This window comes from Suricata suricatta, chromosome 14, assembly GCF_006229205.1.
Source record: "Suricata suricatta isolate VVHF042 chromosome 14, meerkat_22Aug2017_6uvM2_HiC, whole genome shotgun sequence".
NCBI lineage: Eukaryota > Metazoa > Chordata > Mammalia > Carnivora > Herpestidae > Suricata > Suricata suricatta.
The window spans coordinates 89,288,325-89,314,866 of NC_043713.1; the positions used below are offsets into that span (position 1 = coordinate 89,288,325).

General features: G+C 42.6%; 1 protein-coding gene, 1 long non-coding RNA gene and 1 other non-coding gene across 6 annotated transcripts; 1 reads left to right on the forward strand and 2 right to left on the reverse strand.

Annotated features, from left to right (window-relative positions):
* The first annotated feature begins 53 nt into the window (after positions 1-53).
* On the forward strand, positions 54-19,699 carry ZNF140 (zinc finger protein 140). 4 transcript variants are annotated; one of them, XM_029921647.1, is made up of 5 exons: positions 54-890; positions 992-1,040; positions 2,696-2,822; positions 4,071-4,166; positions 17,529-19,699. In XM_029921647.1, the coding sequence occupies exons 1-5, from the start codon at positions 259-261 to the stop codon at positions 18,686-18,688; spliced, it is 2,064 nt and encodes a 687-aa protein (XP_029777507.1). In that variant the 5' UTR covers positions 54-258; the 3' UTR covers positions 18,689-19,699. The 4 variants fall into 4 exon arrangements, with proteins under 4 accessions (XP_029777507.1, XP_029777508.1, XP_029777510.1 ...); XM_029921648.1 differs by having other exon boundaries at positions 57-671; XM_029921650.1 differs by having other exon boundaries at positions 60-162.
* Positions 5,608-10,082, reverse strand: LOC115277529. The gene is made up of 2 exons (XR_003902397.1): positions 9,887-10,082; positions 5,608-5,898 (listed from the first exon to the last, which is right to left on the reverse strand). It is a non-coding gene; the product is annotated as an uncharacterized LOC115277529 (long non-coding RNA).
* On the reverse strand, positions 6,489-6,618 carry LOC115278576. Its single transcript, XR_003902979.1, has one exon. It is a non-coding gene; the product is annotated as a small nucleolar RNA SNORA70 (small nucleolar RNA).
* Positions 19,700-26,542: the final 6,843 nt, after the last annotated feature.

Sequence of the window (26,542 nt, forward strand, 5' to 3'; positions counted from 1 at the left end):
GGGAGGAGCCGGGCCACCCAGGGGCTGCGTTCTCGCGTCACGTCCCGTGGCTGCAGCGTCCAGGCTCGATGGACGGGAGCCATCGCTGGCGCTGGACACGAGAGTCTCTTAGAATCGCAGTCCTTCACGCGGGAATTCCGCTTACGACGGCTGCCGACGCTGGTGATTTGTCACGGAAGTTTGGAGGGCCGTAGTCTGTTCTGGGTTTGGCAGTTGTCTGTGGGTGGCGTCTTGGTCTCAGGCTCTGCACGGGGCATTATGGGAGTCGTAGTTGAGACCAACGGTATTTGTCCCGGCGCATTCTGGGAGTTGTGGTCTGGGAAGCGTAGTCGCTCCAGAGCCCCTGGCTCTGGCGCTGTGTGCGCGGGTGCCCGCATTCTGGCAGTGGTGGTGCCTGAGGAGGGCGCCTCAGCCCTGGCCGGGAGCCCGCGGTCGGTCTTCGGAAGGGTAGCCTTCCGAGGCCCGCGGCTCAGGCACAGCGTACGCAGGCGTGGGGCGTTCGGCAGCGTCGTGAGTGATGGGAGCGCCTCTGCCCCGGGCCGGAGGCCGCGGTGGGCCCTGGGAAGTGTAGTCGCCCGCTGCCCGGCCTGGTCGGGGGTCTGGTGTCTGAGGCTCCGGCGGGCAGAGTCCCTGGACGCGGATCCGGAAGTCAGGCTCGCGTTGGGCCCGAGGTACCTAAAAGCAGCCCCTTGTGCGCGAGATCCCCTCCGGGTGGCCCGCGCCGGAGACCATCTGGAGCGTGAGAACGCCTCGTCCTCCGGGCCCGAGGCGCAGAGGAAACGCGCCCTCCTGTCACCCCCCCACCCCCCTTACGGGAGGCGGTGCCGGGGTGCGGGTCAGGTCCGGGGATCCCACGCCGTGGCTGTGAGGGACGCTCTTCGGCGCCCTGGGTGACGCTTCTGGGTGACGAGGGCGGGTGGGCGCGTGGTTGCGCCGCGGTGGGAGCCCCGGGACGGCCCTAGCGCTCAGGGTTGCCTTCTCTCCCCACCAGCTCAGCCGCCCCCCTGCGCTGCTCGGCCCTGCCGCGAGCCATGTCTCAGGTGAGCTGCTCCCTCTCGTCTGTCCCAGGGCGCCTGTGTGTTTCAGGACTTGGGGACCGAGGCTTGCTTCCTCCGGAAACGCCCTGCCCCGGTCCTCCCCTTGGCTCCCGGGCCTGAGGGGACGTGGGAGGGTCGACTGGAAGCGGTCCCGTTGTGGGCGGGTTTCTGACTGGCGGAAGGTCGGTAGGCGGCGGCGGGGGACCGGGAGGCGTTAGGCGACTTCCTCCTCTCCCAGCATTAGAACGAGGAGTGCCTTCCTCTGTCCATCGCTCCAGCTACCCCTTTCTCAGTCGTATATATCAAAGTTTATTTATTTTTGAGAGAGGGAGAGAAGGAATCCCAAACAGGCTCCTCGGTGTCTGGACGGAGGCGGAAGCGAGGCTCCGTCCCAGGAATGAGAGGGTGACCTGAGCCAAAATCAGGAGTCAGGCCGTTAACCGGCGGAGCCGCCCGGGTGCCCCAATCATACTTTAAGTAATTTGGCAGCTGTGTCAGTGGTCTCGAAATGGAATGCCTGGACCACCGGTATCAGCATCACCTGAGAACTTGCTGGAAATGTATATTCATGAGCTCCATCGCATGCTTTCGGAACCAGAAACTGGGTGCGCAGTTCAGCAGTCCCTCCCAAGTGACTCTGATGCGTGACCCGTCCTGGGGGGGGGGGGGCTCAAACAAAATCCCTGGCAGTTATGCTTCACAGAGGTGGGGGTAAGAAGGCCAACCGTTTGATTTAGTTCCTCTGTTTTTAGATCTACTTCTCTGTCCTACTTTGTGTCATAGTTGTCTCCAAATCCAGATGCTTCCCCAAATTTGCTGGGGAGACCCATTTCCATCTGTGCTGCAGATTACATCGTTTAGAAAATAGTTTTCCTTTATTTAACCTTTTGTAACTTAAAACACTTTATTTAACTGTAAAATATAACTGCCATGCATCTGGGGCTCTTACTAGTTTGGCCCCTTTAAAAAGTTCTGCTCCTGCTGATGGTTTTGTGGACTACTGAGGTGCGAAGCGGGCTGCTCAGCGGGCTCATCATTGCTCCTAACCCTGAGGGGACAGCTTTCCGTTCTGGGAGGTGTTACCTGTCGTCCTTGGGTAACCTTTGTGCTGTACTGCGAACCTCCGAACCTCCGTGCTCTGGGACACTGCTTACATCACCCTCAAGGTTCATAGCCCTTTCTCCCGGAATGGGGGCAAGGGTGACACACTTGAGTGCATGCCCCTACTTGAAGGTACTTCTGCTGTCTGCCGTAGCCAGTTGTTACCATGAAGAAATTCTTGCCAGATCTGATTAGAATGGGCTGCTATTAAGGAAATGTTGAATACAAAGGGGTTGTCTTCACTATTCATTAAATGTCTTAAGATTCTAAGAACTTTTACACCAAAAGCCAGAAATCCATATTGTTTACGTGTATAATACTTTATCTTTCACAAAATTGTAAGTTATCTCAGGACAAATTGCATTTATTTTTTCTCCTTTTTGGCAATTATGCAATAAAACAAAACAGCTAGACTCTTACTAATTAGGGTTCTGGAAACACCCATTGCCACTACGTGCATACACTGTCTACCCTCCACTGTGAGACTCATTTCATTCCTAATCAGGGCCTTTGGGAGCATGGGTGCTGGTTGTGTAGATATCTGTATGTCATTTTAGGGGTCAGTGACATTCAGAGATGTGGCCATAGACTTCTCCCAGGAGGAGTGGGAACGGCTTCAGCCTGCTCAGAGAGCTTTGTACAGGCACGTGATGCTGGAGAACTACAGCCACCTGGCCTCACTGGGTAAGCGTGTTCCTCCTTATCTCCTCTAAGTCACAATTAGAACTTGGGTGGCTGCGGCAAATCTTGGTTTTCTGACCTGATATTTCTGAAAGAGGTATGTTTTTTGTTTTTTATTTTTAATCTTTTATTTATTTTTGAGAGAGAGAGAGAGAGAGAGAAAGAGACAGTGTGAGCAGGGGAGGGTCAGAGAGAGAGGAGACACAGAATCTGAAGATAGGCTCCAGGCTCTGAGCTAGCTGTCAGCACAGAGCCTGACGCAGGGCTTGAACCCACAAACCACAAGATCATGACCTGAGCCGATGACAGACACTCAACTGACTGAGCCACCCATGCGCCCCAGTTTTTTGTTTTTTACATTTATTTATTTATTCATTTATTCATTATTTTAGGGAGAAAGGGAGAGGGAGTGTGTGAGTGGGGGAGGGGCAGAGGGAGAAGCAGGGAGAGAGTCTTAAGCAGGCTTCATGTTCAGCTAGGATCCTGATGCGGGGGTTGATCTCACAACCTGGGATCATGGCCTGAGCCGAAATCAAGAATTGGATGCTCAACTGACTGAGCCACCCAGGTGCCCATTTTTTAACTTTTTAAGATGGATTATAACCACCTAATCCTTAGCTCTCATATTTACATCTGGCATTTCTTTTCTTTTTTGAAAGACTTTATTTTTTTTTAACATTTATTTATTTTGAGAGAAAGAGCAAGTGAGCGAGGGAAGGGCAGAGAGAGAGGGAGAAAGAGAATCCCAAGCAGGATCCAGCGCACAGCCAGACATAGACACTGACCAACTGAGCCACCTGTGTACCCCTCAAGATTTTGTTTTTAAGTAATCTCTGCATGCAGAGTGGGGCTCAAACTCACAGCCCTAAGATCAAGAGTTGTATGCTGTACCAACTGAGCCAGCCAGGTGCTCCTACCTCTAGCATTTCTTTAAAACAATTTTTAAAAAGTATTTATTTATTTTTGAGAGAGAGCATGAGCAAGCATGAGCAGAGGGGCAGAGAGAGAGAGAGAGAGAGAGAGAGAGAGGGAGAGAGACACACACAGAATCCAAAGCAGGTTCCAGGCTCTGAGCTACCAGCACAGAGTCTGGTGCCAGGCTTGAACCCACAAACCATGAGATCATGACTGGAGCTGAAGTCAGATGCTTAACCGACTGAGCCACCCAGGTGCCCCTGGCATTTCTTTTAATGGCCCCTCTTCTAGGGACTCAAGGACTGATTTTGAATTTATTTCATTTTCTGCGAGCAGGTCTTAACATTTCTAAGCCATATGTGGTTTCTTTATTGGAGCAAGGGAAAGAGCCCTGGCTGGAGAAAGGAGATGTGAGAAGAGATCTTTTTTCAGGTGAGTAAGTTAATAATAACCCAGCTAATCAGTGAGAAAGCAATACTGTTTTGTATGTTGGTTGGAAAGTACTCCCTTGAAGGAAGCAGAGATAGGGAGACTATGAAGTCTTGCCGTCAGCTCCGTAAGGAACCGTGTTCACACCCACTTACCAGTGTGTCTTTAGCTTGTCGTATCTGTTCCCCTCTTTCTGACAAATAGATGTGTGCTTTCTTCCCGTCGTTAGCTCTGTCCGGGCTCTGAACTTCATTTCTTTTTGGTTCTCCTCCCTTTCTTTCTCAAAATTGACCTATGTTTCTGTTGCCTAAATTAAAAGGTATATATTTTTTCCATATACTACTCTTCTAGTTAGCCACCTTGGAAAGACTTTCATTACTTTTTGGTTACTTGGTGTCTTTATTCATTCACTCACACATTCTCTTAATATTTATTTAAAAGACTTTCTCTTAGGTCCTACAGAGAGTAGAAAATATAAAAAAGTATAATAACCACCAAGGAAGTTATAGTCTAGTGAGATAAAACAAGTGTGTAAATAGTTTCATTAGATGTCCTCAAATTGTCAGCTCAGCAGTAAGGAAAAAGGAATTCCCATTTGGTGTGTAGGCCTAGATGATTTGTGACTGTTCCGACCCAGCCGATCCGTTCCTGAGGGAGGGCAGGGAGCACAGGAAATGGAGGCAAGACAGACGTTTCTGATCAAGCCTCTCTTTATTGAGAAAATACCCACACCTCTACAGGGTTTAAGGCGGGAAGCTGACCTAGGTTGGTTGCTAGGAAACAGGGTCAAGTGATTTTTAGGAAAAGGCTAGGGAAAAGGGGAAACCGAAACTGCAGTTTCAAACACAGCGCCTTAGGGATCCGTAAGAGAGCCCAGACTTGCTGACTGCAACGCTGGGCAGGGGAGCGATTAACACCACTTATGCCTAACTGCGGCTGATCTTTTCTTCCACTGGCTCTCCAGTCTGGCCGTCTCCAGTCCCTGAATCGGGAATAGCACTTCCCTCGCCAGTAGACAGCCGATCTTTGTCATTCGGGCAGCTCCCCACAGGGAGTGACACTTCCTCGCCTGTAGGCTGCTGATCAGCTGAATCTTTGCAACTCCTCACAGATTTGGACAGGGATAGTAGTAATAGAAAAGGCAGGAAAAGGATCAGTTTTGGAGAAAAAGCGTAGAATTCGTTATGAGATATGCTAGGTGTGAGGAGAGGATGGTGTTTCCAAGTGAAGAGATGCAATAGGCTGTTGGAACAGATCCCAGACAACCGGCCCAGCAGAGCTGCGGACGTGGGAATTTTCATATTAAGAAGCAAAAATCGAAGCCATGAGATTGGTAAGTGCCTGACAACCTTCACCTTAGGGTGACAGTAGGGTTGCTGGGGAAGCTCTGGGAAAGTGAATGGCTGTTCCCCACCCTGGAAGATTCTATGGAGACTAGAGGACCTGTGGAGCCTAAATTCTGTATTTATGAAGAATTCTGTCAGTTCTTTAGTCAGTTTGCAGAATCGAACCTCTCGTGGAGGTTAACTGACCTTCTGCTGAGGCAGCGGGAGGCCTGCAGCTTGGAAGGCTGATGAGGGGACAGGGGCCGGTGTCAGGAACGCTGAGCTCCACCTGTCAGGAGAGCTGGTTACTCGCACAGGCTACAGACTTCCAGAAGGGTGTGGAAGGTATTGATGGGGGCTGAAGTCCTGAGTGGAGCACGTGCAGGGTGAGTTCTTCATTTACGTATGAGCTGAAGAACAGTGTCCTTTGTCAGTGTTGTGAAAATAATAAAACCAACAAAACTGTACAAGGGAAAGGGAGGTGAAGGGCAATATATAAAAATTGCCGCTAATCCCACTACTTCCTCCCTCCCTCCCTCCTCACCATCTATCTCTAGGCCCAGTGTGGGGGCTTGAACTCACGACCTCAGGATGCTCTACCGAGGGGCCAAGTGCCCCTTCGTTACTTTAATGCAGCTCATCCAGGGCTCACCATTCGTCCAGGGGTGCCACGGTGAGGGATGTATTTGACCGCATGGACATTTGGGATGGGCTGCTTTTCAGCCATCATATCTTCAAACTCTTGTGCATTAGAGTTGGTAAAGCTCCACTCCTTGGAGATGTGGATCTTCTGGCAGCCACGGAATTTAGGAATTTGAACTTGGCCCAGTGGAAGGTGCCAGTCACATGCTCCTTCTGCAGCTTGGTATGGATGGACATGATTTGGCCTATCTGAACCCTGGCTATTGTGCCGTGGGGCTTTCCAAACATCCCCCTGTGCACCTGTCTGGAGCCCACATTGGGGATAGCATGAGGTCGGAAGTGAGTGTCCACTGCACAGGGCTGTCCCCGAGGTCCTATAAGGCAGCCATGGGAGCAACAGGCTGCATATCCTGCTGAAGGGGTGTTGTCTGTGGCCGCCGCAAGCCAGGCCTCCATGGGGAGAGCGCATGGTCGGCTTAATTGGCCAGTATGTTTTTGAAAGGTTAAATATCACATGGAAATAATGCATAAAACTTAAATGTTCAGCATAACCAATTATTAAGACACCCATGGAACTACTACTCAGGTCAGTAAACAGCACTGCCAGGCCCCTAGGAGTTTCCTGAGCTCACCCCTGCCCCCCCACCTCCATATGTGGTCTTCTCTTTAATGGGAGTAACTTAACTTTGTTTGCTTTATAGCTTTGTCGCCGTTTGTGTCCATAATCACTGTAGTTTAGGTTTGTATGTTTGTGAACTTTACATAGAGTGGTTCATAATGTATATATTGTGATTTCCTTCTCAAAAGTACTTTTAAGATTTATGCATTTTGTGTATTACTCTAGAGGTTGTTGCCTTGTACAGCTAAGCCCTCCCCCATTTATTCTATTATTGAGGCCTTCTTGGGTTGTTTGCATTTCAGGGCTGTCGTGGGCAGCGTTACTATTGTCCCTGCATCCTGGCCTGGGTTTCCTGGGGTGATGTTTAGGGCTGGGATCACTGGGTCAGAGGACGGTGACCCTCTTCACATCGTTAGATACTGCCAAAATGGTTTCCAAAGGGCTTTTACTGATTTACATTCTCACAAACACCATAAGGGGGTCCCTCTGGCTCCCCACATTTACCAGTTCTGGAACCTGTTACGCACCATAATATTCAGGTCTCAGAAGAGTGTGCAGGGGTAGCTTGTTTTGGTTTAAACTTGCATCTCTCTGTGCTCCTCATCAATCTGGCGGAGAGGACCCCGCTTTCGTAAACTTGCGTTTCTCTGGTTACTAATGTGGCTGAGCACCATTCCGTGTGTCTCGTGGATATTTAGGTACCCTCATTGTGAAGTGCCTCTTGACGGTTTTTGCTCATGTACTGGATTCTTTGTCTTTTTCTTATTGATTTGTAGGAGTTATATATTTCAGATTCAAAGTCTTTGCTAATTGTCACTGCAGATATCTTCTCTGACATACGGCATGCTTTCCTCCTTAATCTTTTTCGATGAATGGAAATTCTTAATTTTAGTGTGGTCAGATTTACTAATCTTTCCCTTTATGGTTGGGCTGTTTAAGAAGTTGTTCCTTACCGTGAGGTTATAATGAAGACATTTTCCTATATTTTCTCTTAAAAAGCCTGGTCATTTTGCCACTTACATTTAGATCCGTAGCCTACTTTGAACTGATTTTTGTGTGTCACGTGAGTTATTCGTCACTTCTGACACCGTATACTGATGTGTCTGTCCTTTCCTTGTGTTGTCTTCAGTTTGTCATACTTAAATATCAATTTTTGTGTATGTTTCTGGGTTTTCCGTTCTTAATTGAATCTCTCTTTTTCTATCCTTGCATACGAAAACTATTCAGCCTTAGTCATGGATTAAATAAGGGATAACATTTTACTGTATTTGCCTTACCTCACCCTTTTATTTTGCTGAATAATTTAAAAGTTAATTGCAGGGGCATTTGGGAAGCTCAGTCAGGTAAACGTCTGTCTCTTGATTTTGGCTCACGTTATGATCTCATGGTTTGTGGGTTTGAGCCCCACATCGGGCTCTGTGCTGACAGCATGGAGCCTGCTTAGGATTCTCTTTCTGCCCCTCTCCTGCCTATGCTCTCTCTCTCTTTCAAAAGAAGTCAACATTAACATCTTTTTAAAAATATGAAAGTACATTACAGACATCTCAACATTTCACTGTATGTAGTACCTCACTGTCATGAATAAATGGGACATTTCCTACATGACCACAGTATTATTTTCATACCAAAATAATAGTTTTGCCTAATATTTTTAAAATTATTTATTCATATAAGTTTTAAAATTTATTTTGACAGAGAGAAGGAGTGCGAGCGAACGAGCCACAGTGTGGGGCAGGGACAGAAAGAGGGAGAGAGAGGGAGTTGCCAGCAGGCTCCGAGCTCCACACTGAGCCCGATGAGGAGCTCAGTCCCATGACTATTAGATTATGACCTGAGCCAAAATCAAGAGTCATTTGGTTTACTGACTGAGCCACCCAGGCGCCCCTAGGATTTTTTTTTTAAATGCACTGTCCGTACATCAATGCTTCACAAGTGTGTGTCAGAACTGGGTTGTCTATGGCTGTGCTGCCCGGCGGGACAATGAAATGTTTGTTTCTCTGTATGTCCTGTAACTTGCCTTGTAACTGAATCTTTTTGATGTTTTAAGACTTTAGGTCTTGTTTAAGTCACACTGAGATGTTAATTATATTTAAGCAGGTTTTTTTCTTTTTTGGGATTCTATTTATTTATTACTTTATTTTTTTAATAGTTTGTCATCAAATTGGTTTCCATATAACACCCAGTGCTCTTCCCCACAAGTGCCCTCCTCCATCACCACCACCTCTTTTCCTCCTCCCCCTCCCCCTTCAACCCTCGGTTCCTTTTCAGTATTCCATAGTCTCTCAGGTTTTGCGTCCCTCTCTCTCCCCAACTCTTCTTTCCCCCTTCCCCTCCCCATGGTCCTCCATTAGGTTTCTCCTGTTCTCCTGCTAGACCTACGAGTGCAAACATATGGTATCTGTCCTTCTCCGCCTGACTTATTTCGCTTAGCATGACACCCTCGCGGTCCATCCACTTTGCTACAAATGGCCAGATTTCATTCTTTCTCATTGCCCTGTAATACTCCATTGTATATATAAACCACATCTTCTTGATCCATCCATCAGGTGATGGATATTCAGGCTCTTTCTATGATTTGGCTATTGTTGACAGTGCTGCTATGAACATTGGGGTACATGTGCTCCTATGCATCAGCACTTCTGTATCCCTTGGGTAGATCCCCAGCAGTGCTATTGCTGGGTCATAGGGGAGTTCTATCTATAGTGTTTTGAGGAACCTCCACACTGCTTTCCAGAGCAGCTGCACCAGTTTGCATTCCCACCAGCAGTGTAGGAGGGTGCCCGCCTCTCCACACCCTCGCCAGCATCTATAGTCTCTTGATTTGTTCATTTGGCCACTCTGACGGGTGTGAGGTGGTATCTCAGTGTGGTTTTGATTTGTGTTTCCCTGTTCATGAGTGATGTTGAGCATTGTTTCATGTGCCTGTTGGCCATCTGGATGTCCTCTTTGGAGAGGTGTAAGCAGGTTTCAATATGGATAAGTTGAAGCCATCAGTTTTCACCTCTCTTCTAAGTATGTGGCTCTCGACAGTCCTGTTTTTAAAGGCTAAGAAGGTCTGCTGTATTTGTCCTGCATATGCACTTCCTACTGGCCTTTCTGAACTTGGGCAGCGGGTTCCCCATTGTTTCGATTCTCACCGTTTCTGGTACGCAATGTTGGCTCAAATCCAGGCATCTGCAATTCAGGGATGGGTCCAGGATTTCATCCACAGTTTTACAGGAGCGCTTTCCTGAGCTCCCTCTCCTACACTTTTTGGCTCCCAGGGTTCCCTCTTTCAGGTCTTCTGGGTTGAAAGGCAGACCTTTAGTTTCCCCTCTTCTCTGTATTTCCTACAACTGTGTCTGCCTCTGCAGCTGAGGGAGAAAAAGAGGAAAATGGGTGGGATCTCTATGTTCTTTCTTAGAGTCTTAAGTGCCTGCATGGCCACCATTGCTGCTAGTTGCCTTGGGATTAGGCAGGAATGGGAAATGAACAAACAAAAAATAAGATTTCTCTGATGAATATAGACCCTTTTTCCCATTCCTCAGACCAGAAATAGAGGCTTCTTGGGGAACTCTTTCTCCTCACACCTGCTGCACAGCTCCTGGTTTCATGCCTCCTTCGGGTTCAAGCCCGGAGAGTCCGCAGGGAGGAAGACCCCAGAAACTCACCCCTACTTCACTGTTACTTCAAGTTCCGACTTCCTTCTCCGGTCACCTCGCCACCCTGTACTTTTTAGGGTTCTTAGCGGCTCTGTGCACAGCGGTTTCCTGCGTTCAGTAGCAGAGCAGGTTATAGTGCACGAACCTCGTCTATACACACTGGAACCGTTCGTCTTATATTTTGTGAGTGAAAAGAAAAGCAGTGTTATAGCATATAGAAAAATGATACTAATAAAATGAAAATATGACGTTCAGTCTAGATTGAACAGGAGGATAAAGTAAAGTAAAAGGAGGAAAATGGTGGAAACTAAGGATGGTTAGTGAAAACCCAGGTCAGGCCATACATGTGCTCTACAAGTCACGTTAATGCACCTAGAGTTCATTCCTGTTAGGGAGCCATTAAAAACATTTTGGGCCAGTGAGCATTTTATATTAGCTAAGGTTTAGAAAACACATTTTTTGGAAGCAAGAGCTATCATTTAATAGTTGTCGCCAGCACCTCGGCTAGATGTAATCATCACAAGTATGGAGGGTCCCGGGAATGAGGGGAGGAATGCAGATTGCCTACAAACCAAGGAAGTGGACTCCCAAGTGACCAGGAGATGGACTCAATGAAAGACCGAACAAGACTGAGGAATTGCAGTCGACAGCACTCTTCTTGGTGTTACTGAGAAAAACAAAAAAGTTCAACGGGGAAAGGAAGACTGTCAATTTGTGACTGAGTTTTGGATCTTTGTGGGATACTTGAGTATATCAGTTCAGCAGGCAATTGAGTTTCATTCTGGAGCATAAGAAAGAGATTACAGTGCTTGTCGAATTTCAGTCATTTGGAGAGTTTTAAAGCACATATTTCAGGCCCCACTCCAGAAATTCTAAGTCATTACATTTGGTGTGGAACTGGAGAATTTGCATTAAAATTTTTTTTAAATGTTTATTTTTTGAGAGAGAAACAGTGCAAGCAGGGGAGGGGCAGAGAGAGAGGGAGACACAGATAGTGAAGCAGGCTCCGGGCTCTGAGCTGTCAGCCCAGAGCCCAATGCAGGGCTCAAACTCGTGGCCTGTGTGATCATGATGTGAGCTGAAGTAGGATACTTAATGACTGAGCCTCCCAGGCGCCCCAGAATTTGCATTTTTTTAAGTTTATTTATTTATTTTGAGAGCGGGAGCATGTGAGAGAGTGCGAGTGGGGGAGAGCCAGAGAGAGAGAATCCCAAGCAGGCTCCATGCTGACAGTGTCTCAGGGTTCAGTCTCAGTGAACTGTTAGATCATGACCTGAGCTGAAATCAAGAGTCCGATGCTTAACTGACTGAGCCATGCGGGTTCTCCAAGAATTTGCATTTTAAAAGATATTTATTTATTTTGAGAGAGAGAGACAGATAGTGTGAGTAGGGGATGGGTAGAGAGAGAGAATCCTAAGCAGGCTTGGTACTGCCAGTGCAGAGCCCAATATGGGGCTTGAACTCACGAAACCATGAGATCATGACCCTAGCAAAAACCAGTCATAGGATTAACGGAGCCACCCAGGCGCCCCAAGAATTTGCATTTTAAACAAGTTCCCAGATGATGCTAATACTGAGCTAAAGTACATATTTAGGAATTAATTGAAATAGAACAGCTTCTTAAAATTTGAATCTTTTGTGTAAACTCCCTGTAAATCCTGTTTGTTGTTGAATTTATCCTTTTTTTAAAAAAAATATTTATTTATTTATTTTGAGAGACAGAGACAGTGCGAGCAGGTGAGAGTCAGAGAGAGAGGGAGACACAGAATCTGAAGCAGGCTCCAGGCTCTGAGCTAGTTGTCAGCACAGAGCCCGACATGGGGCTTGAACCCATGAACCATGAGATCATGACCTGAGCCGAAGCCGGACACTCAACCAACTGAGCTACCCAGGCGCACCTGTTGAATTTATTCTCAAGCAGCTTTACCTAGTTTCTTTTCTTACAAGTTATATTGCTTTTTCTGTAGGAATGCTAGTGAATTTGTATATTTATATTTTTCAGTCTTTATTGGAGGAATAAAAATACCCTAAACCTTTCTTTCCTATACATACTAGAATGATTTTTTTAAATTAATAAACTTATTTTTTTTAATGTTTTTTATTTATTTTTGAGAGACCAAGAGAGACAGCGTGAGGAGGGGAGGGTCAGAGACAGAGGGAGACACAGAATCTGAAGACAGGCTCCAGGCTCTGGGCTAGCTGTCAGCACAAAGCCTGAGGCAGGGCTTGAACCCATGAACCGTTGAGATCATGACCTGAGCCAAAGCCGGACGCTTAACTGACTGAGCCACCCAAGTGACCCGTTAAATTAACAAACTTCTTAGAAAGCAGTTTTAGGTTCACATCAAAAGTAAGTGAAAACTTCAAAGAGTTCCTATATACCCCCACCCCCACCACAACTTCTTGCACTGTGGACATCCCATACCACAATCCCATGTCACAGTAGTGCATTTTTACAACTGACAAAACTAGATTGACACATCATTGCACAAAGTTCATAGTTTACTTTAGAGTTCACTCGTGCTGTTGTATGTGCATCCTGAGAGTTTTGCAAATGTGTAATGAGTGACATGTATCCACCATTTTAGTAGCACACAGAATACGTTTACTGTCCTAAAAATCCTTCATACTCTGCATATTCATCTCTCTCCCTCTCCCCACAACCACTGGCAAGCACTGACCTTTTTATTATCTCCACGGTTTTGCATTTTCCAGTATGTCAATAGTTGGGATCATACAGTAGTTAGCCTTTTCACATTGGCTTCTTTCACTCAACATTGTGCATGTAAGATTCCTTCATACATTTTCAGGGGTCAACAGCTTATTTCTCTTTAGTGCTGAATAACATTCTGTTGTCTGGATGAAGTACAGTTTACTTTTGCATTCTCCTCCTGAAGGATATCTTGGTGGCTTCCAAGTTTGGGTAGTTATAAAGAAAACTGCTATAAATATTCATATGCAGGCTTTTGTGTGAATATAAGTTTTGAATTAATTTGGGTAGATACCAAAGAGTGCGATTGTTGAGTCATGTGTGAGAGTATGTTTAGTTAAGAAACTGCCAAACCATTTTCCAAAGTGGTTCTACCAGCAATGAATGATAGTTCTGACTGCTTCACATCTTTGCTAGCATCTGATGTTGTTAGTGGATTGGATTTTGGTGATTCTGATATGTGTGTAGTGGTATCTCATTTTAATTTAGAATTCTCTCATGACATTATGTTGAATATCTTTCCGTATTCTTTTTTTTTTATTCCTTGACAGTCAACTTTATTTTTATTTATTTATTTATTATTTTTTTAATGTTTTATTTATTTTTGATACAGAGAGAGACAGAGCATGAGAGGCAGAGGGGTAGAGAGAGGAGACACAGAACCAGAAGCAGGCTCCAGGCTCTGAGCTAGCTGTCAGCACAGAGCCTGACGCGGGGCTCGAACCCAGGAACGTGAGATCTGACCTGAGCCGAAGTCGGAGGCTTAACCGACTGAGTCACCCAGGCGCCCCTATCTTTCCATATTCTTACTTGCCACCTGTATATCTTCTTTGGTGTGGTGTCTGTTCGGGTCTTTTGCCCAATTTAAAATTGTGTTGTTCATTTTCTTGTTGAGTTTTAAGAGTTCTTTGTATATTTTGGATACTAGGTCTTAACAGAGACGTCTTTTGCACATATTTTATCCCAGTTTGCAGCCTGTCTTCTCATTCCCTTGACACTGGCTTTTGCAGAGCATAGGTTTTTTATTTTAATGAAGTCCAGCTTATCAATTACTTTCATGGATCATGCCTTTGGTCGTTGTTTCTAAAAACCCATTGCCATACCTAAAGTCATCTAGGTTTCCCTCTATGTTATCTTCTAGGAGGTTTATAGTTTTGTGTTTTATGTTTAAATCTATGACCATTTTGAGTTAATTTTGGTCAAGAGTGTAAGGTCTGTGTCTTAATTCATTTTTATGCGTGTGGATGCATAGTCGTTTCAGAATGCTTTGTTGAAAAGATGTCTTTTCTCCTTTGTCAGAGATCAGTTGACTGTAATTATTCTGGTCTATTTCTGAGCTCTCTACTCTGTTCCATTGATCTACTTGTCTAGTCTTTCACCAGAACCACACTGTCTTCATTACTGTAAGTTTAGAGTACATGTTCAAGTTAGGTAGTGTCAGTCCTCTGACTTTGTTCTTTCCCTTCCGTACTCTGTTAGGTATTCTGGGTCTTTCATTCTCAATATAAACTTTAGAGTCAGTTTGTTGAGTCTGTAAAATTGCTTTCTGGGATTTCATTGAATCTATAGATCAAGTTGGTAAGAATTGACATCTTGACAATATTGAGGCTTCTTATGAATGTAGAATATTTCTGTCTCTCCATTTACTTCTTATTTCACATCTTTCATCAGAGTTTTATAGTTTTCCTCATATAAATCTGGCACATGTTTTATTGGGTTTATACTTAAGTATTTCATTTTTTGGTATGCTAATGTAAACAGTAATGTGGTCTCAGTTTCAGCCTCCATATGTTCATTGCTGATATGTGGGAAAGACTGACTTTTGTACATTAACTTAGTATCCTGCAATTTTGTTATAATTACTTATTCCAGTTTTTTCTTAAGTTTTTTTCAGAATCTCTACACAGATAATACTGTCATCTGCCAATAAAAAAGTTTATTTCTTCCTTGCCAATCTGTGTACCTTTTATTTACTTTACTTTTCATGTCTTTCTATAGTAGTGAAGAATTCCATTATGGCGTTGAAAAGCAGTGCTGAGAAGGGACCGCCTTCCTGTGTTCAGATTTAGCAGGAAAGCTTCAGGTTTCTCACCATTATGATGTTGGTTGTAGGTTTTTTATCTTCTTTACAGCTTGAGGATATTCCACTCTATTCCTAGTTTGTTGAGCTTTTTATTCATGAACAGGTGTTGGATCTTGCAAGGCATGTCTACTGATAGCATGTTTCCTCAGTTTTTGTCTCAGAAAATCTTTATTTCTCCTTCACCTTTAAGTATAATTTTGTAGGGTACACAATTCTAGGTTGGTGGATTTTTTTCTCCCAACGCTATATGACATGAAGTACTTCCTCAGTGATTTTAAGTAACATTGGTGATAGAGGATTTGGGTTTTTTTTTTTTTCCATAAGAGGAGAGTGAATGCTTCTACAATTTTTGCTTTGAGAGTATTAGTTGCTGATTTATCATAGGAACCCTTTGTTACATTAAGAATGAATCTTTGTATCCCTTTAGGCTTTTAATAAGTTATATCAGATCCATTTGGCATTTACCAGAAAGCATATGGGAACAGTAGACGATGGAAGAAGGGAAGGTGATAACGAGTGAAGGAAGAGGAGTGAGGAAGAGATAATTAGCATTCTATTTATATCTTGTACCCAATTTTCTTGGTTGTGTTTTTGACTCTCATTGGCCTGTGAAACTATATGGCAGAGGATATATTAACTCTGTGCAGTTGACACCAGTGACTTTTTCTAATATCCTGTAATATTGAGGTTCACCTGACTCATGTCATCATGTATTTGAGTTCCCAACTAATTTCCTCAATGAAGCCTTTCCTTTCTAAATGAAGCCTTTCTTTATCTGTTGTAGTGGATTTTTATATCTTATTTCTGATCTTTCATACAGTTTTTACTCTAACTAGAGTGAACTTTTGTTTCTTATATTATTAATTGTTTTGTGTCCTCTTTATCTCCCTATTTATTTTCTCAGCTCATGAAAAGAACTGTTCAGTTTATATCCCCAGGGCTCTTACTGAGGTGCTCAGTGGATGTGGAATTGGTTTATAGAGGAGCCAGGAAAGTAAAGTAAGATTTTCCCCTTATTGGGGCACCTGGGTGGCTCAGTCGGTTAAGCGTTCGACCTCGGCTCAGGTCATGAGCCCACAATTCATGGGGTCAAGCCCTGCTTCGGGCTCTGTGCTGACAGCTCAGAGCCTGGATCCTGCTTCAGATTCTGTGTCTCCCTCTCTCTTTGCCTTTCCACTGCTTCTGCTCTCTCTCTTTCTCTCTCTCAAAAATAAATAAGCATTTAAAAAATATTTTCTCTTTATTGAGATAATTTTCTTAAATGTTATTTCACTGTCTCCTCTATTGTAATCTTTTATTTCTACATGCCTACCCCATAGCCCTGTAAGTCTAGATCTCAATTCTTTGTTCAGATATGTATTAAAGAAACAGACCTATTTATATTTCCTAGAAACTTATGGTCAGGGATAATAAAAGATGGCACCCCCTTAAACAAAATAAATGTCAAAGTGTATTTAGAGAAAAATTAATTTTTAAATGTGTTTTTGGAAATAATTTTAAACTTCCAGAAGGCATGCAAGAATAGTATAAAGAATACTCATAAGCTCCTTATTCAGATTATTTGTTCTATCACTTGGTATATGATTTTTTCCTTGAAACATCTGAGAATAAGTTGCATATATCATGGCCTTTTATTCCTACATATTTCCTAAGGATTAGGATATGAGCGAATATGGTTTTTAAAAAGTCTTCATATCATAGTTTTGTTCCCCCAAAATGATAAACTTAGCCTGGAGAAAATCAGGCCCAAGTTTGTTTATCAAAAGCATATGATGGAAAGACACTGTGATACCAGAGTTGAGCTTCAGCTGTCAATTTGGAAAGTAGAGTTAGAGTGGGGATCATAGACAGCCATTGTCAGAGATACATTTTACTTATTTTTTCATTTAGAATAAGGTACTGTAAAATGTTTACTTAAAACCTTTGGGACAGTTTGATGTCTTTGTGGGATCTGAGAAACATTTTTAGTTTATTAGCATTATGAAATTGTCTTTTTCAAGTCATTTTGGTCTCAGATAAAGTTTAGGTAGAGCTGAGGAGGACAAAACCCATCCTTCACATTTATTTATCTCCATGTTGTTTTTTTCCTTCCCCTTCAGTTACTTCTTCATCTTTTTCCTTATTTGCCTATATCTCTCCTCTGATGTCTTCTGAATTTCTGGGCATACTGCTCAGATTTCAGTCTACACGAGGGCTACAAAAACTATAAAAGCCATGCAGTGCTGAGATGCCTTTTTAAAAAAAATGATTATTAATTTTTAAATCTCTCATTTAAAAAGTGAGCAGTGGCTTTATCTTACTCAATACAGAAAACAAAAACATTTGCTTTGATTTTTCATTTTCAGAATCAGATGGTGAGGTCAAAGAGTTTTCTCAAAAAAACGTCATTTATGAAGACGACTCACCCCAGTGTTTGGTAGTGGAAAGAATTCTAAGCCACGGCCCTGAATATTCCAGCTTTAAAGGAGGCTGGAAATTTGAGGAAGATACTCAGATGCAAGGAAATCAGGGACGTATCAGGCAAGGAACGGTATCTCATCAAGGAGCTCTGTCTCCGCACACGAGTATCAGTACCGTGGAGAGGCCCCATGGATGTCGTGAGTGTGGGAAGACTTTCAGTCGGCGCTTTTCCCTTGTGCTACATCAGAGAACTCATACTGGAGAGAAACCCTATGTGTGTAAGGAATGTGGCAAAACCTTTAGCCAGATCTCAAACCTTGTGAAACATCAGATGATTCATACTGGAAAGAAACCCCATGAGTGTAAGGACTGTAATAAAACATTCAGTTACCTCTCGTTCCTCATTGAACACCAGAGAACACATACCGGCGAGAAACCCTATGGATGCACTGAATGTGGAAAGGCCTTTAGCCGTGCCTCAAACCTCACTCGACATCAGAGAATTCATATAGGAAAGAAACAGTATATATGTAGGAAATGTGGGAAAGCCTTTAGCAGTGGCTCGGAGCTCATTCGCCATCAGATCACACACACTGGGGAGAAACCCTATGAATGCACTGAATGTGGGAAGGCGTTTCGCCGTTCTTCTCACCTTACTCGGCATCAGAGCATCCATACTACCCAAACCCCCTATGAATGTAATGAGTGTAGGAAAGCCTTCCGATGCCACTCATTCCTTATTAAACATCAGAGAATTCATGCTGGAGAAAAGCTCTATGAATGCAATGAATGTGGTAAAGTTTTCACATGGCATGCATCCCTTATGCAACATATGAAAATTCATACTGGAGAAAAGCCCTATGCATGTACTGAATGTGATAAAACCTTTAGCCGGAGCTTTTCCCTCATTCTACATCAGATAACTCACACTGGGGAGAAGCCCTATGTGTGTAAAGTTTGCAATAAATCCTTCAGCTGGAGCTCAAACCTTGCCAAACATCAGAGAACGCACACTCTAGAGAACCCCTATGAATATGAGAATTCATTTAATTATCACTCATTCCTTACTGAACACAAAGAAATTCACACTATAGAGGAAATATAAGAATATGGATTGAGAAAAATGGTTGATGCCTTACTTTGACTTCAAAGGATTCTTGGAAAGAAGCCTTATGTGAATATGTTGAATGTGAAGAAAAATGGGTCATACTTGATTCAACATCCTGGAGACAAAATAACTCAGGAATCTGTGGGACAGCTGGTAAGAGCTTTGCATTCTTTTTGTGATGTCAGAAGATGAAATCATCCCAAGACTTCACCTGGTGAAGTCTTCATTCCTACCAGACAAGAATATGTGGCCAATAAATGTGAGAAAGATTTTAATTAGAAATTGATCCTAATTCTGCATCTGTTGGCTCAAACAGGACTGAATATGTGGTAAGATTGCACTTTTTCCTGGATATCAGAAAGTTCATAATGAAGCAAAGTCATGCAAACACAATGATTTGGAAATGTTTTTTTGTACCATGCAGTATTTGTTAAGTTTTAAAATACTCTTCTAAAGAGAAAACACAACCTTATAAATGAATGGATTATAGTGGTGATTTTCTGCATTATTTCAAAACTACAGAATTATACTGGGGGAAAAACTACCTTAACGAGTGTGGCAAAATCTTAAAGAGTTTTGAGAAGTCATACTGGAGGGGATCTGTGGGCAATTTTTGTTTTAAAGCACATTCAAAAAGCTATGAATAAATATTTTGTTTTCTAGTTGATCTGGTAATTGCAGAGTTTTTTTCCACAGCATTTGTGATTCTGAAAATGCAACTACCACAATACTGACATCCCTAACTAAGATGAGTGTGCTTTTGTAGAAACATACGTGAATACAGAGACACTTCTAGTATATTATGGCTTTAATTGTGAGACACAATGTAGATTTAAGGTTATGCTAAGTCATGTTTATCCTTGAATATGACTAGACCTGTTTATTCTAAATAAATGTAATTAAGGTTTTTCACAGGAAAATGCCAAGGTAGTTTTGTTCTATTTGCAGTAGGAACGTGTCCTTTGTAAGCACGTATTTGTCAAAATAAATCAATATGTTTTCACTCTCCATGTACACCTTCCCCGTTTTTTAATGTCCCAGTTAAAGGTGTATCTTGTCCTTCAAGCATCTGTCTGCTAATTTTAAGAACTTACCTTGCATTTTGTTTAAAAAATATGCAGTGTAGCACTTGAATAAGTGCCTTATTTAAGTTTGTTTTGTTCTTTTTTTTTTTTAAATTGATGTTTATTTATTTTTGAGACAGAGAAAGAATGAGGGGGAGGGGCAGAGAGCTAGGGAGACACAGAATCCAAAGCAGGCTCCAGGCTCCGCGAGCTGTCAGCACAGGGCTTGAACGAGGCTCGAACCCACAAACTGTGAGATCGTGATCTGAGCTGAAGTCGGACTCTCAACCGACTGAGCCACTCAGGCGCCCCTATTTTTTTCATGTATGGGCAAATCTTTCACGAAGTGAGAGGCTGGCATTTTTCTTTCCTACTCATTGTGACCTACATAACATGGCTGCTGCCTAATACTCTCAAAGCCGGAATCTGCCAGAACAACTCCGTTCCTTTCAGGTTCTTGGCATTATTACTTTTCCTAGCACCTATGGGGGTCTTGGGTGAACAAAAATGTATTTATCATTTCAGAGGTTTGTAACGTTCAGAGACATGGCCCTAGACTTGTCTCGGGAGAACTGGGGCTGACTGGACCCTGAGCAGAAGTCATATGGTAACATAATGACTGAGAACCATGGGAACCTCACCCCAGCTTATTATTCCTCCAAACTTAGAGCCCGAATTTGGGTATCTTTGCTTTCTCTTCAGGAAATAGGGAGTGGGCTTTAAATTGCCTGCCTGGATTCCTTCATATTCTTGAGGAAATGAATTAAAATTGGTAAAAGTGGGAAGTGGCTTGCATTCTTCCTTCTGCTTTTGCTTCTCTTGTAATAGCTTTTCTTCCTTTATATTAAGAGATTGGGTCTGCATCTAAGGAAGAACCATAATATTTTGAAGTATCTATTTTTTTCCCTCTTGTAAGCAGGACTCTGTTTCTAAATCACATGTGACCTCCTTACTGAAGCAAGGGAAGGAGTCAAAGAATGATGGAGAAAAAATGATGAGAGGCCTCCGATCAGGTGAGTGTGGGGCAGGCAGGCGGGAGTAACTTTGCAGCAGTCGTCCTGCTTAGCAAATTGTCTGAATCATTCTCTCAAAAATAATCATTTTCCCATAAAATTTCCTTCATGCAGCATCATCCTGAACTATTTAACTCATCCTAAAGGCACTCTCATTAAGTTTAGGTTAAGATACTTCAGAAAATAAGAATTATGCTACTATTTTTAATTAAATTAAAATGCAGATCATTTCTAGGTTATATAAGAGATGTCAAGACACTACAAAGTAAGAAGGAAAATGAATAGTTTGTGGATATTCTGTTGTTCGTGTTTTATTTGTCATAGCAAGAAGGTGCAGGCAGGGTTCGTAGTTGGTTTCTTTCACTCCGTTTTAGCACACAAATCTGTTACATCTTTCTGTATTTAGCATAATCACTTTTTGTAAACTGTAGTGCTTTCCAGTGGTAGCAGAAAACCAAAACATAAAGTTGCCTGGTTTTCAAGGAGAAATTTTTCAAAAAGAGCCAGACATACTAAGGTATAACCCCAAACAGTAGGTGGAAAGTATCTGAATGGTGTTGCACTTGAGATTACTTGTAGAACATAATACTATTTCAGTTCCTGTTTGTGTGGTTGAGACAGAGAAGCAATGGTGATACAGTGTGACCATCTCAGTACACCTGAAGGGATAAACATCCAGCTTGAAAAAATTTTTTTTGAGACAGAGGGTGAATGAGGGAAAGGGAGGGGGAGGGAGAATCCTAAGCAGGCTCCATGCCCAGTACAGAGCTCAATCTTGAGATCATGACCTGAGTTGAAATCAAGAGTTGAGTCCTAAGCTGACTGAGCCAACCAGGTGATCCACAGCTAAAGCATTTTGATCTATGTAGTAGTTAGTATTGCAGAAACAATTTTCTTAGGTTTGCATATTTGAGATGTGTAAAATTTAGTGAAACATGCTCAGGAATGCAACTATCATTTAAGCTGAGACAGGTACAGTATTTTCATTCCTCTGTTGTCATTTATTCAATTATCCATACATTGTAAAGTCATCATACTTGAAATGAATAGGTCTGTGCTTTATAGAAGAGCACACTGGGTCGTCATTCACATAACACATGGTATCTTCTGGAATATGACTCTCTATATGATTACTGTGAGAAATCTTCCTGAATTGCCTTTACCTTTGGAATGATATTGTGTACAGTCAAGTGAGGTCTACAGCTGAACGTCCATGTCTGGCCCACTCCTAGATGCAGCTGTCATGCTGCTGTGAGTGTAGAATGTGCAACAGTTTTTACTATTATCTCAGATGAATGTGATGTTGTTACTATCAGGTTGGATTCAACTGCTACTTAAATGTTTTCAACAAGTCTACTTTCAAACAGGATGAAGTATTGTGGCAGCAACCAGATAAACCACATAAAAAAAAATTAGGTAGTTTTTTTTAAATGTTTATTTTTTAGAGAGAGTGCATGAGCTGGGGAGGGGTAGAGACAGAGGCTCCAAGCAGGCTCCAAGCTATCAACACAGAGCCCAAGATGGGGCTTGAACCCACCAACCATGAGATCATGACCTGGGCCAAAGTCAGATGCTTAATCTACTGGCCTAGATGCCCCTTTAGTAGTTTTTTTTTTTTTTAATGTGCATTTATTTGAGTGTGTGAGCAGGGAGGGGCAGGGAGAAAGAGAGACTCCCAAGCAGGTTTCATGCTGTCAACATGGAGCCTGACTTGGGGCTTGATCCCACCAAATGTGAGATCATGACCTGAACTGAAATCAAAAGTCAGATGCTCATCCAACCAAGCCACCCAGGTGCCCACCAAAATCATATTTTTAAAGGCATATTTGAACTGTGTAAGCAATGATGATTAGATGGACGAAAATTCCAGAGAGAAATCACAAGTTTTTGTGGTCATTTGGAGGGGACGTGGCAGATTAGCAACTTGAGAAGCTTCAAATGCACAGCTGGTGCTCTGTCCTGGCACATGTGCTGAGTTTTAGGGCTGTGCAGGGGCCTGGGTAGCTGGTAGAAAAGCTTCTGAGAGAGTGCAGTGTCTGTGGTACTTAGGAATGGTAAGCACCGTGAGGAGAGTGACTGCCCAAAATAAGTAGCCAGTCCTCAAGCCATCTATCAACATTTGAAGCTGCATGAGGTAGGGGGTAAGGAGACTAGGGCCTAACAAGCTGTCAGATTTAAAAGCTTTAGGAGAGTCCTGCCTAAAATACAAAGGCTAAACAAGAGTAAATGAGGCTTATTAAAAATACAGTACAGCTCTGACCCAGCTCAAAGTTATGGGACTGAAGTGATTAGCCCCTCAGACCAACAGAGAAACTCTGGTAGAAGGTACTGTAACCTGGAGCCCCTGTGGTTCTTTTAAACATGTCTGGCACACAAAAAAATTTACTAGGCATGTGAGGGACAGAATCCTATATAGACATACTTCATTTTATGGTGCTTTGCAGATACTGCCTTTAAAAAAAATTTGAAGATTTGTGGTGACCCTGTGTTGAACAAGTCTATTTGTGACATTTTTCCAACAATATTTGCCCACTTTATGTCTCTGTGTCACAGTTTGGTGATTCTCCTAATATTTATTTTTCATTAATATATGGAATTGGTGCAATCTCATGATAAAATTTTAACAGATGAGGAGTTGCTTCTTATAGATGAGCAAAGAAAGTGGTTTGCTGAGATGGGATCTAGTCTTGGTGAAGATGCCGTGAAGACTGCTGAAATGACAAAGGACTTAATTTATTATACAAACTTAGTTGACAAAGCAGTGACAGGACTTGAGAGGACTGACTCTAATTTTGAAGGAAATTCTACTGTGGGTGTAATGCTATCAAACAGCATCATATACTGAAGATTTCGAAATCATTCATGAAAGGTAGAGTCAATTGATGGGTCAGACTTCATTATTGTACAAAACTGCCAGAGCCACCCCAGCCTTCAGCAACGGCCACCCTGATCAGTCAGCAGCCATAACAGTTAGGCAAGACCCTCCACCAGCAAAAAGATTATGACTCACTGAAGGCCCAAGTGATGGTTAGGATTTTTTTTTTTTTTTTAGCAATAAAGTAGTTTAAAAATTAAGGTGTGTCCATTTTTTAAATGAAATAACAGAATTGAATACTTAATAGACTGTACTAAAGAGTAAACATCTCCACTGGGAAACAAACAAAAAATCATTTGACTTGCTTTATTGCAATATTTGCTTTACTGCAGTGGTCTGAAATGGAACCCACAGTATCTCTGAACTATGCCTGTAATCAATAAGAGACAAAACAGACGAGAGAAGCAGACATACAGGTGCCTAGATACTGGGGTTTTTAGACAAGGATTTTGATGTAACTATGGTTAATCTGTTAAAATACAGGAAAGAATGGAAGAAAAAGAAAACAATTTCAACTAGTAAGTAGAATCTGTAAAAAAAGTCACATGGCTACTCTAGAATTGAAAACATAATATCTGAAATTAAGAATTGAATAGATGGACTTTAAAGAGAACTAAAGATAATAAACTGGAAAGTGAATTGTTAACAAGAATACTGAAAGAGATGAGAGAGGGGGAGAGGAAGAGAGGAAAAACATGCCAAGGTTTGAGTGAGGACTCTGACTCTTGTTCAATTCAGAAAGATCTTCTTCTGTCCCTCCATTCCCCCCTCCCGCACCCCATGGAGGACCATTTCCTTTCCTTCAGATTCTGGCTGATGTGTCATCTCCTGGGGACCTTTCTTGACTGCCTTATCTCACACAGGTCCCCCTATTCTTATCCTACCATCTTATTTGTTTCCCTCATGTTTTGAATTTACCCTAGAAGTCAACTTAGATGAAGTTTAAAAGGAGCCCACACCCTTTAGCAATCCTTAAAAAAAAAAAAGCCCTTTTCAAAATTTTTGCTTTTAAAAAGTTGGGAGATAGAAAAGGCAGTTTTAAAAATGTAAAAAAAAAATTATCTGATACTTCAAAAATGGACAGAATCAATGTCCAATAACAGTTTAAACAAATCTATGTATGAGTTTGAAGACATTAAACCATGCTTTTGGAAATTATGTTCATAATGGAATTGTTCACCTAAAAAAATGAGGAAGCTTAGTTCTGTTTACTACATAAACTAGAAAACAGACAAGTGAAAGAAAAAAAATTATGACTCAGAATTAACCACTAATGAGACAGATCAATGAACACATGGATTAGTGGAACAGTACAGAGAGCCAGAAGTAAGCCCTCATTTACAGCATCAATTTATGACAGGAGGGAAGAAGATACAATGGAGAAAAGACAGTCTCCTCAATAAATGGCGTTGGGAAAACGACCAGTTTCTTGCATGATACGCGAGAATAAACTCAGAATGAAAGGGCAATCTACGGAATGAAAGAAGATGTTTGTGTTCAGTGTGTCCAATAAGAGGTTAATATCCAAAATATATAAGAACCTGTTCAACTCAATGCTAAAAAAGTTGAATAATCTAATTTTAAAACAGGCGGAGAACCTGAATAAACGTTTATTCCAAAGTTATAAGATGGCCAACAGAAATGTGAAAAGATATTCAACATCACTAATCATCAGAGCAATGCAAATCAAAGCCAAAATGAGATACCACCTTACATCTGTCAAAATAGTATCAAAAAAAATTAATTGGCCGTACATTTGTGGACCCAGTTCTGGGTTCTCTATTCTACTTGATTGGTCAATGTGTCTGTTTTTGTGCCAATACCATACTGTCTTGATGATGACAGCTTTGTAGTAGAGGCTAAAGTCTGGGATTGTGATGCCTCCCGTTTTGGTTTTCTTCTTCAATATTATTTTGGCTATTCAGGGTCTTTTGTGGTTCCATACGAAATTGAGGATAGCTTGTTCTAGCTTTGAGAAGAACGCTGGTGTAATTTTGATGGGGATTGCACTGAATGTGTAGATTGCTTTGGGTAATAATGACACTTTCACAATGTTTATTCTTCCAATCCATGAGCATGTATGGCCAATTAATTTTCGACAAAGCAGGAAACAGTATCCAATGGAAACAAGACTGCCTCTTTAGCAGGTGGTCCTGGCAGAACTGGACAGCAACATGCAGAAGAATGAAATTAGACCACTTTCTCACACCATACACAAAAATAAACTCAAAATGGCTGAAGGACCTGAATGTGAGTCAGGAAACCATCAAAACCCTTGAGGAGAAAGTAGGAAACAGCCTCCTTGACCTCAACTGCAGCAATTTCCTACTCCACACGTCCCCCAAAACAAGGGAAATGAAAGCAAAAACGAACTACTGGGACCTCATCAAGATAAAAAGCTTCTGCACTGCAAAGGAAACAATCAAGAAAACTAACAGGCAACCGACAGAATGGGAAAAGATAGTTGCAAATGACATATCAGATAAAGGGCTAGTATCCAAAATCTACAAGGAACTCACCAAACTCCACACCTGAAAAACAAATAACCCAGTGAAGAAATGGGCAGAAGACATAAACAGACACTTCTCCAAAGAGGACATCCAGATGGCCTACAAGCACATGAAACGATGCTCAACATCACTCATGATCAGGGAAATATAAATCAAAGCCACACTGAGATACCACCTCACGCCGGTCAGAGTGGCCAAATGAACAAATCAAGAGACTATAGATGCTGGCGAGGGTGTGGAGAGGTGGGCACCCTCCTACACTGCTGGTGGGAATGCAAACTGGTGCAGCCGCTCTGGAAAGCAGTGTGGAGGTTCCTCAAAAAACTATCCATAGAACTTCCCTATGACTCAGCAATAGCACTGCTAGGGATTTACCCAAGGGATACAGA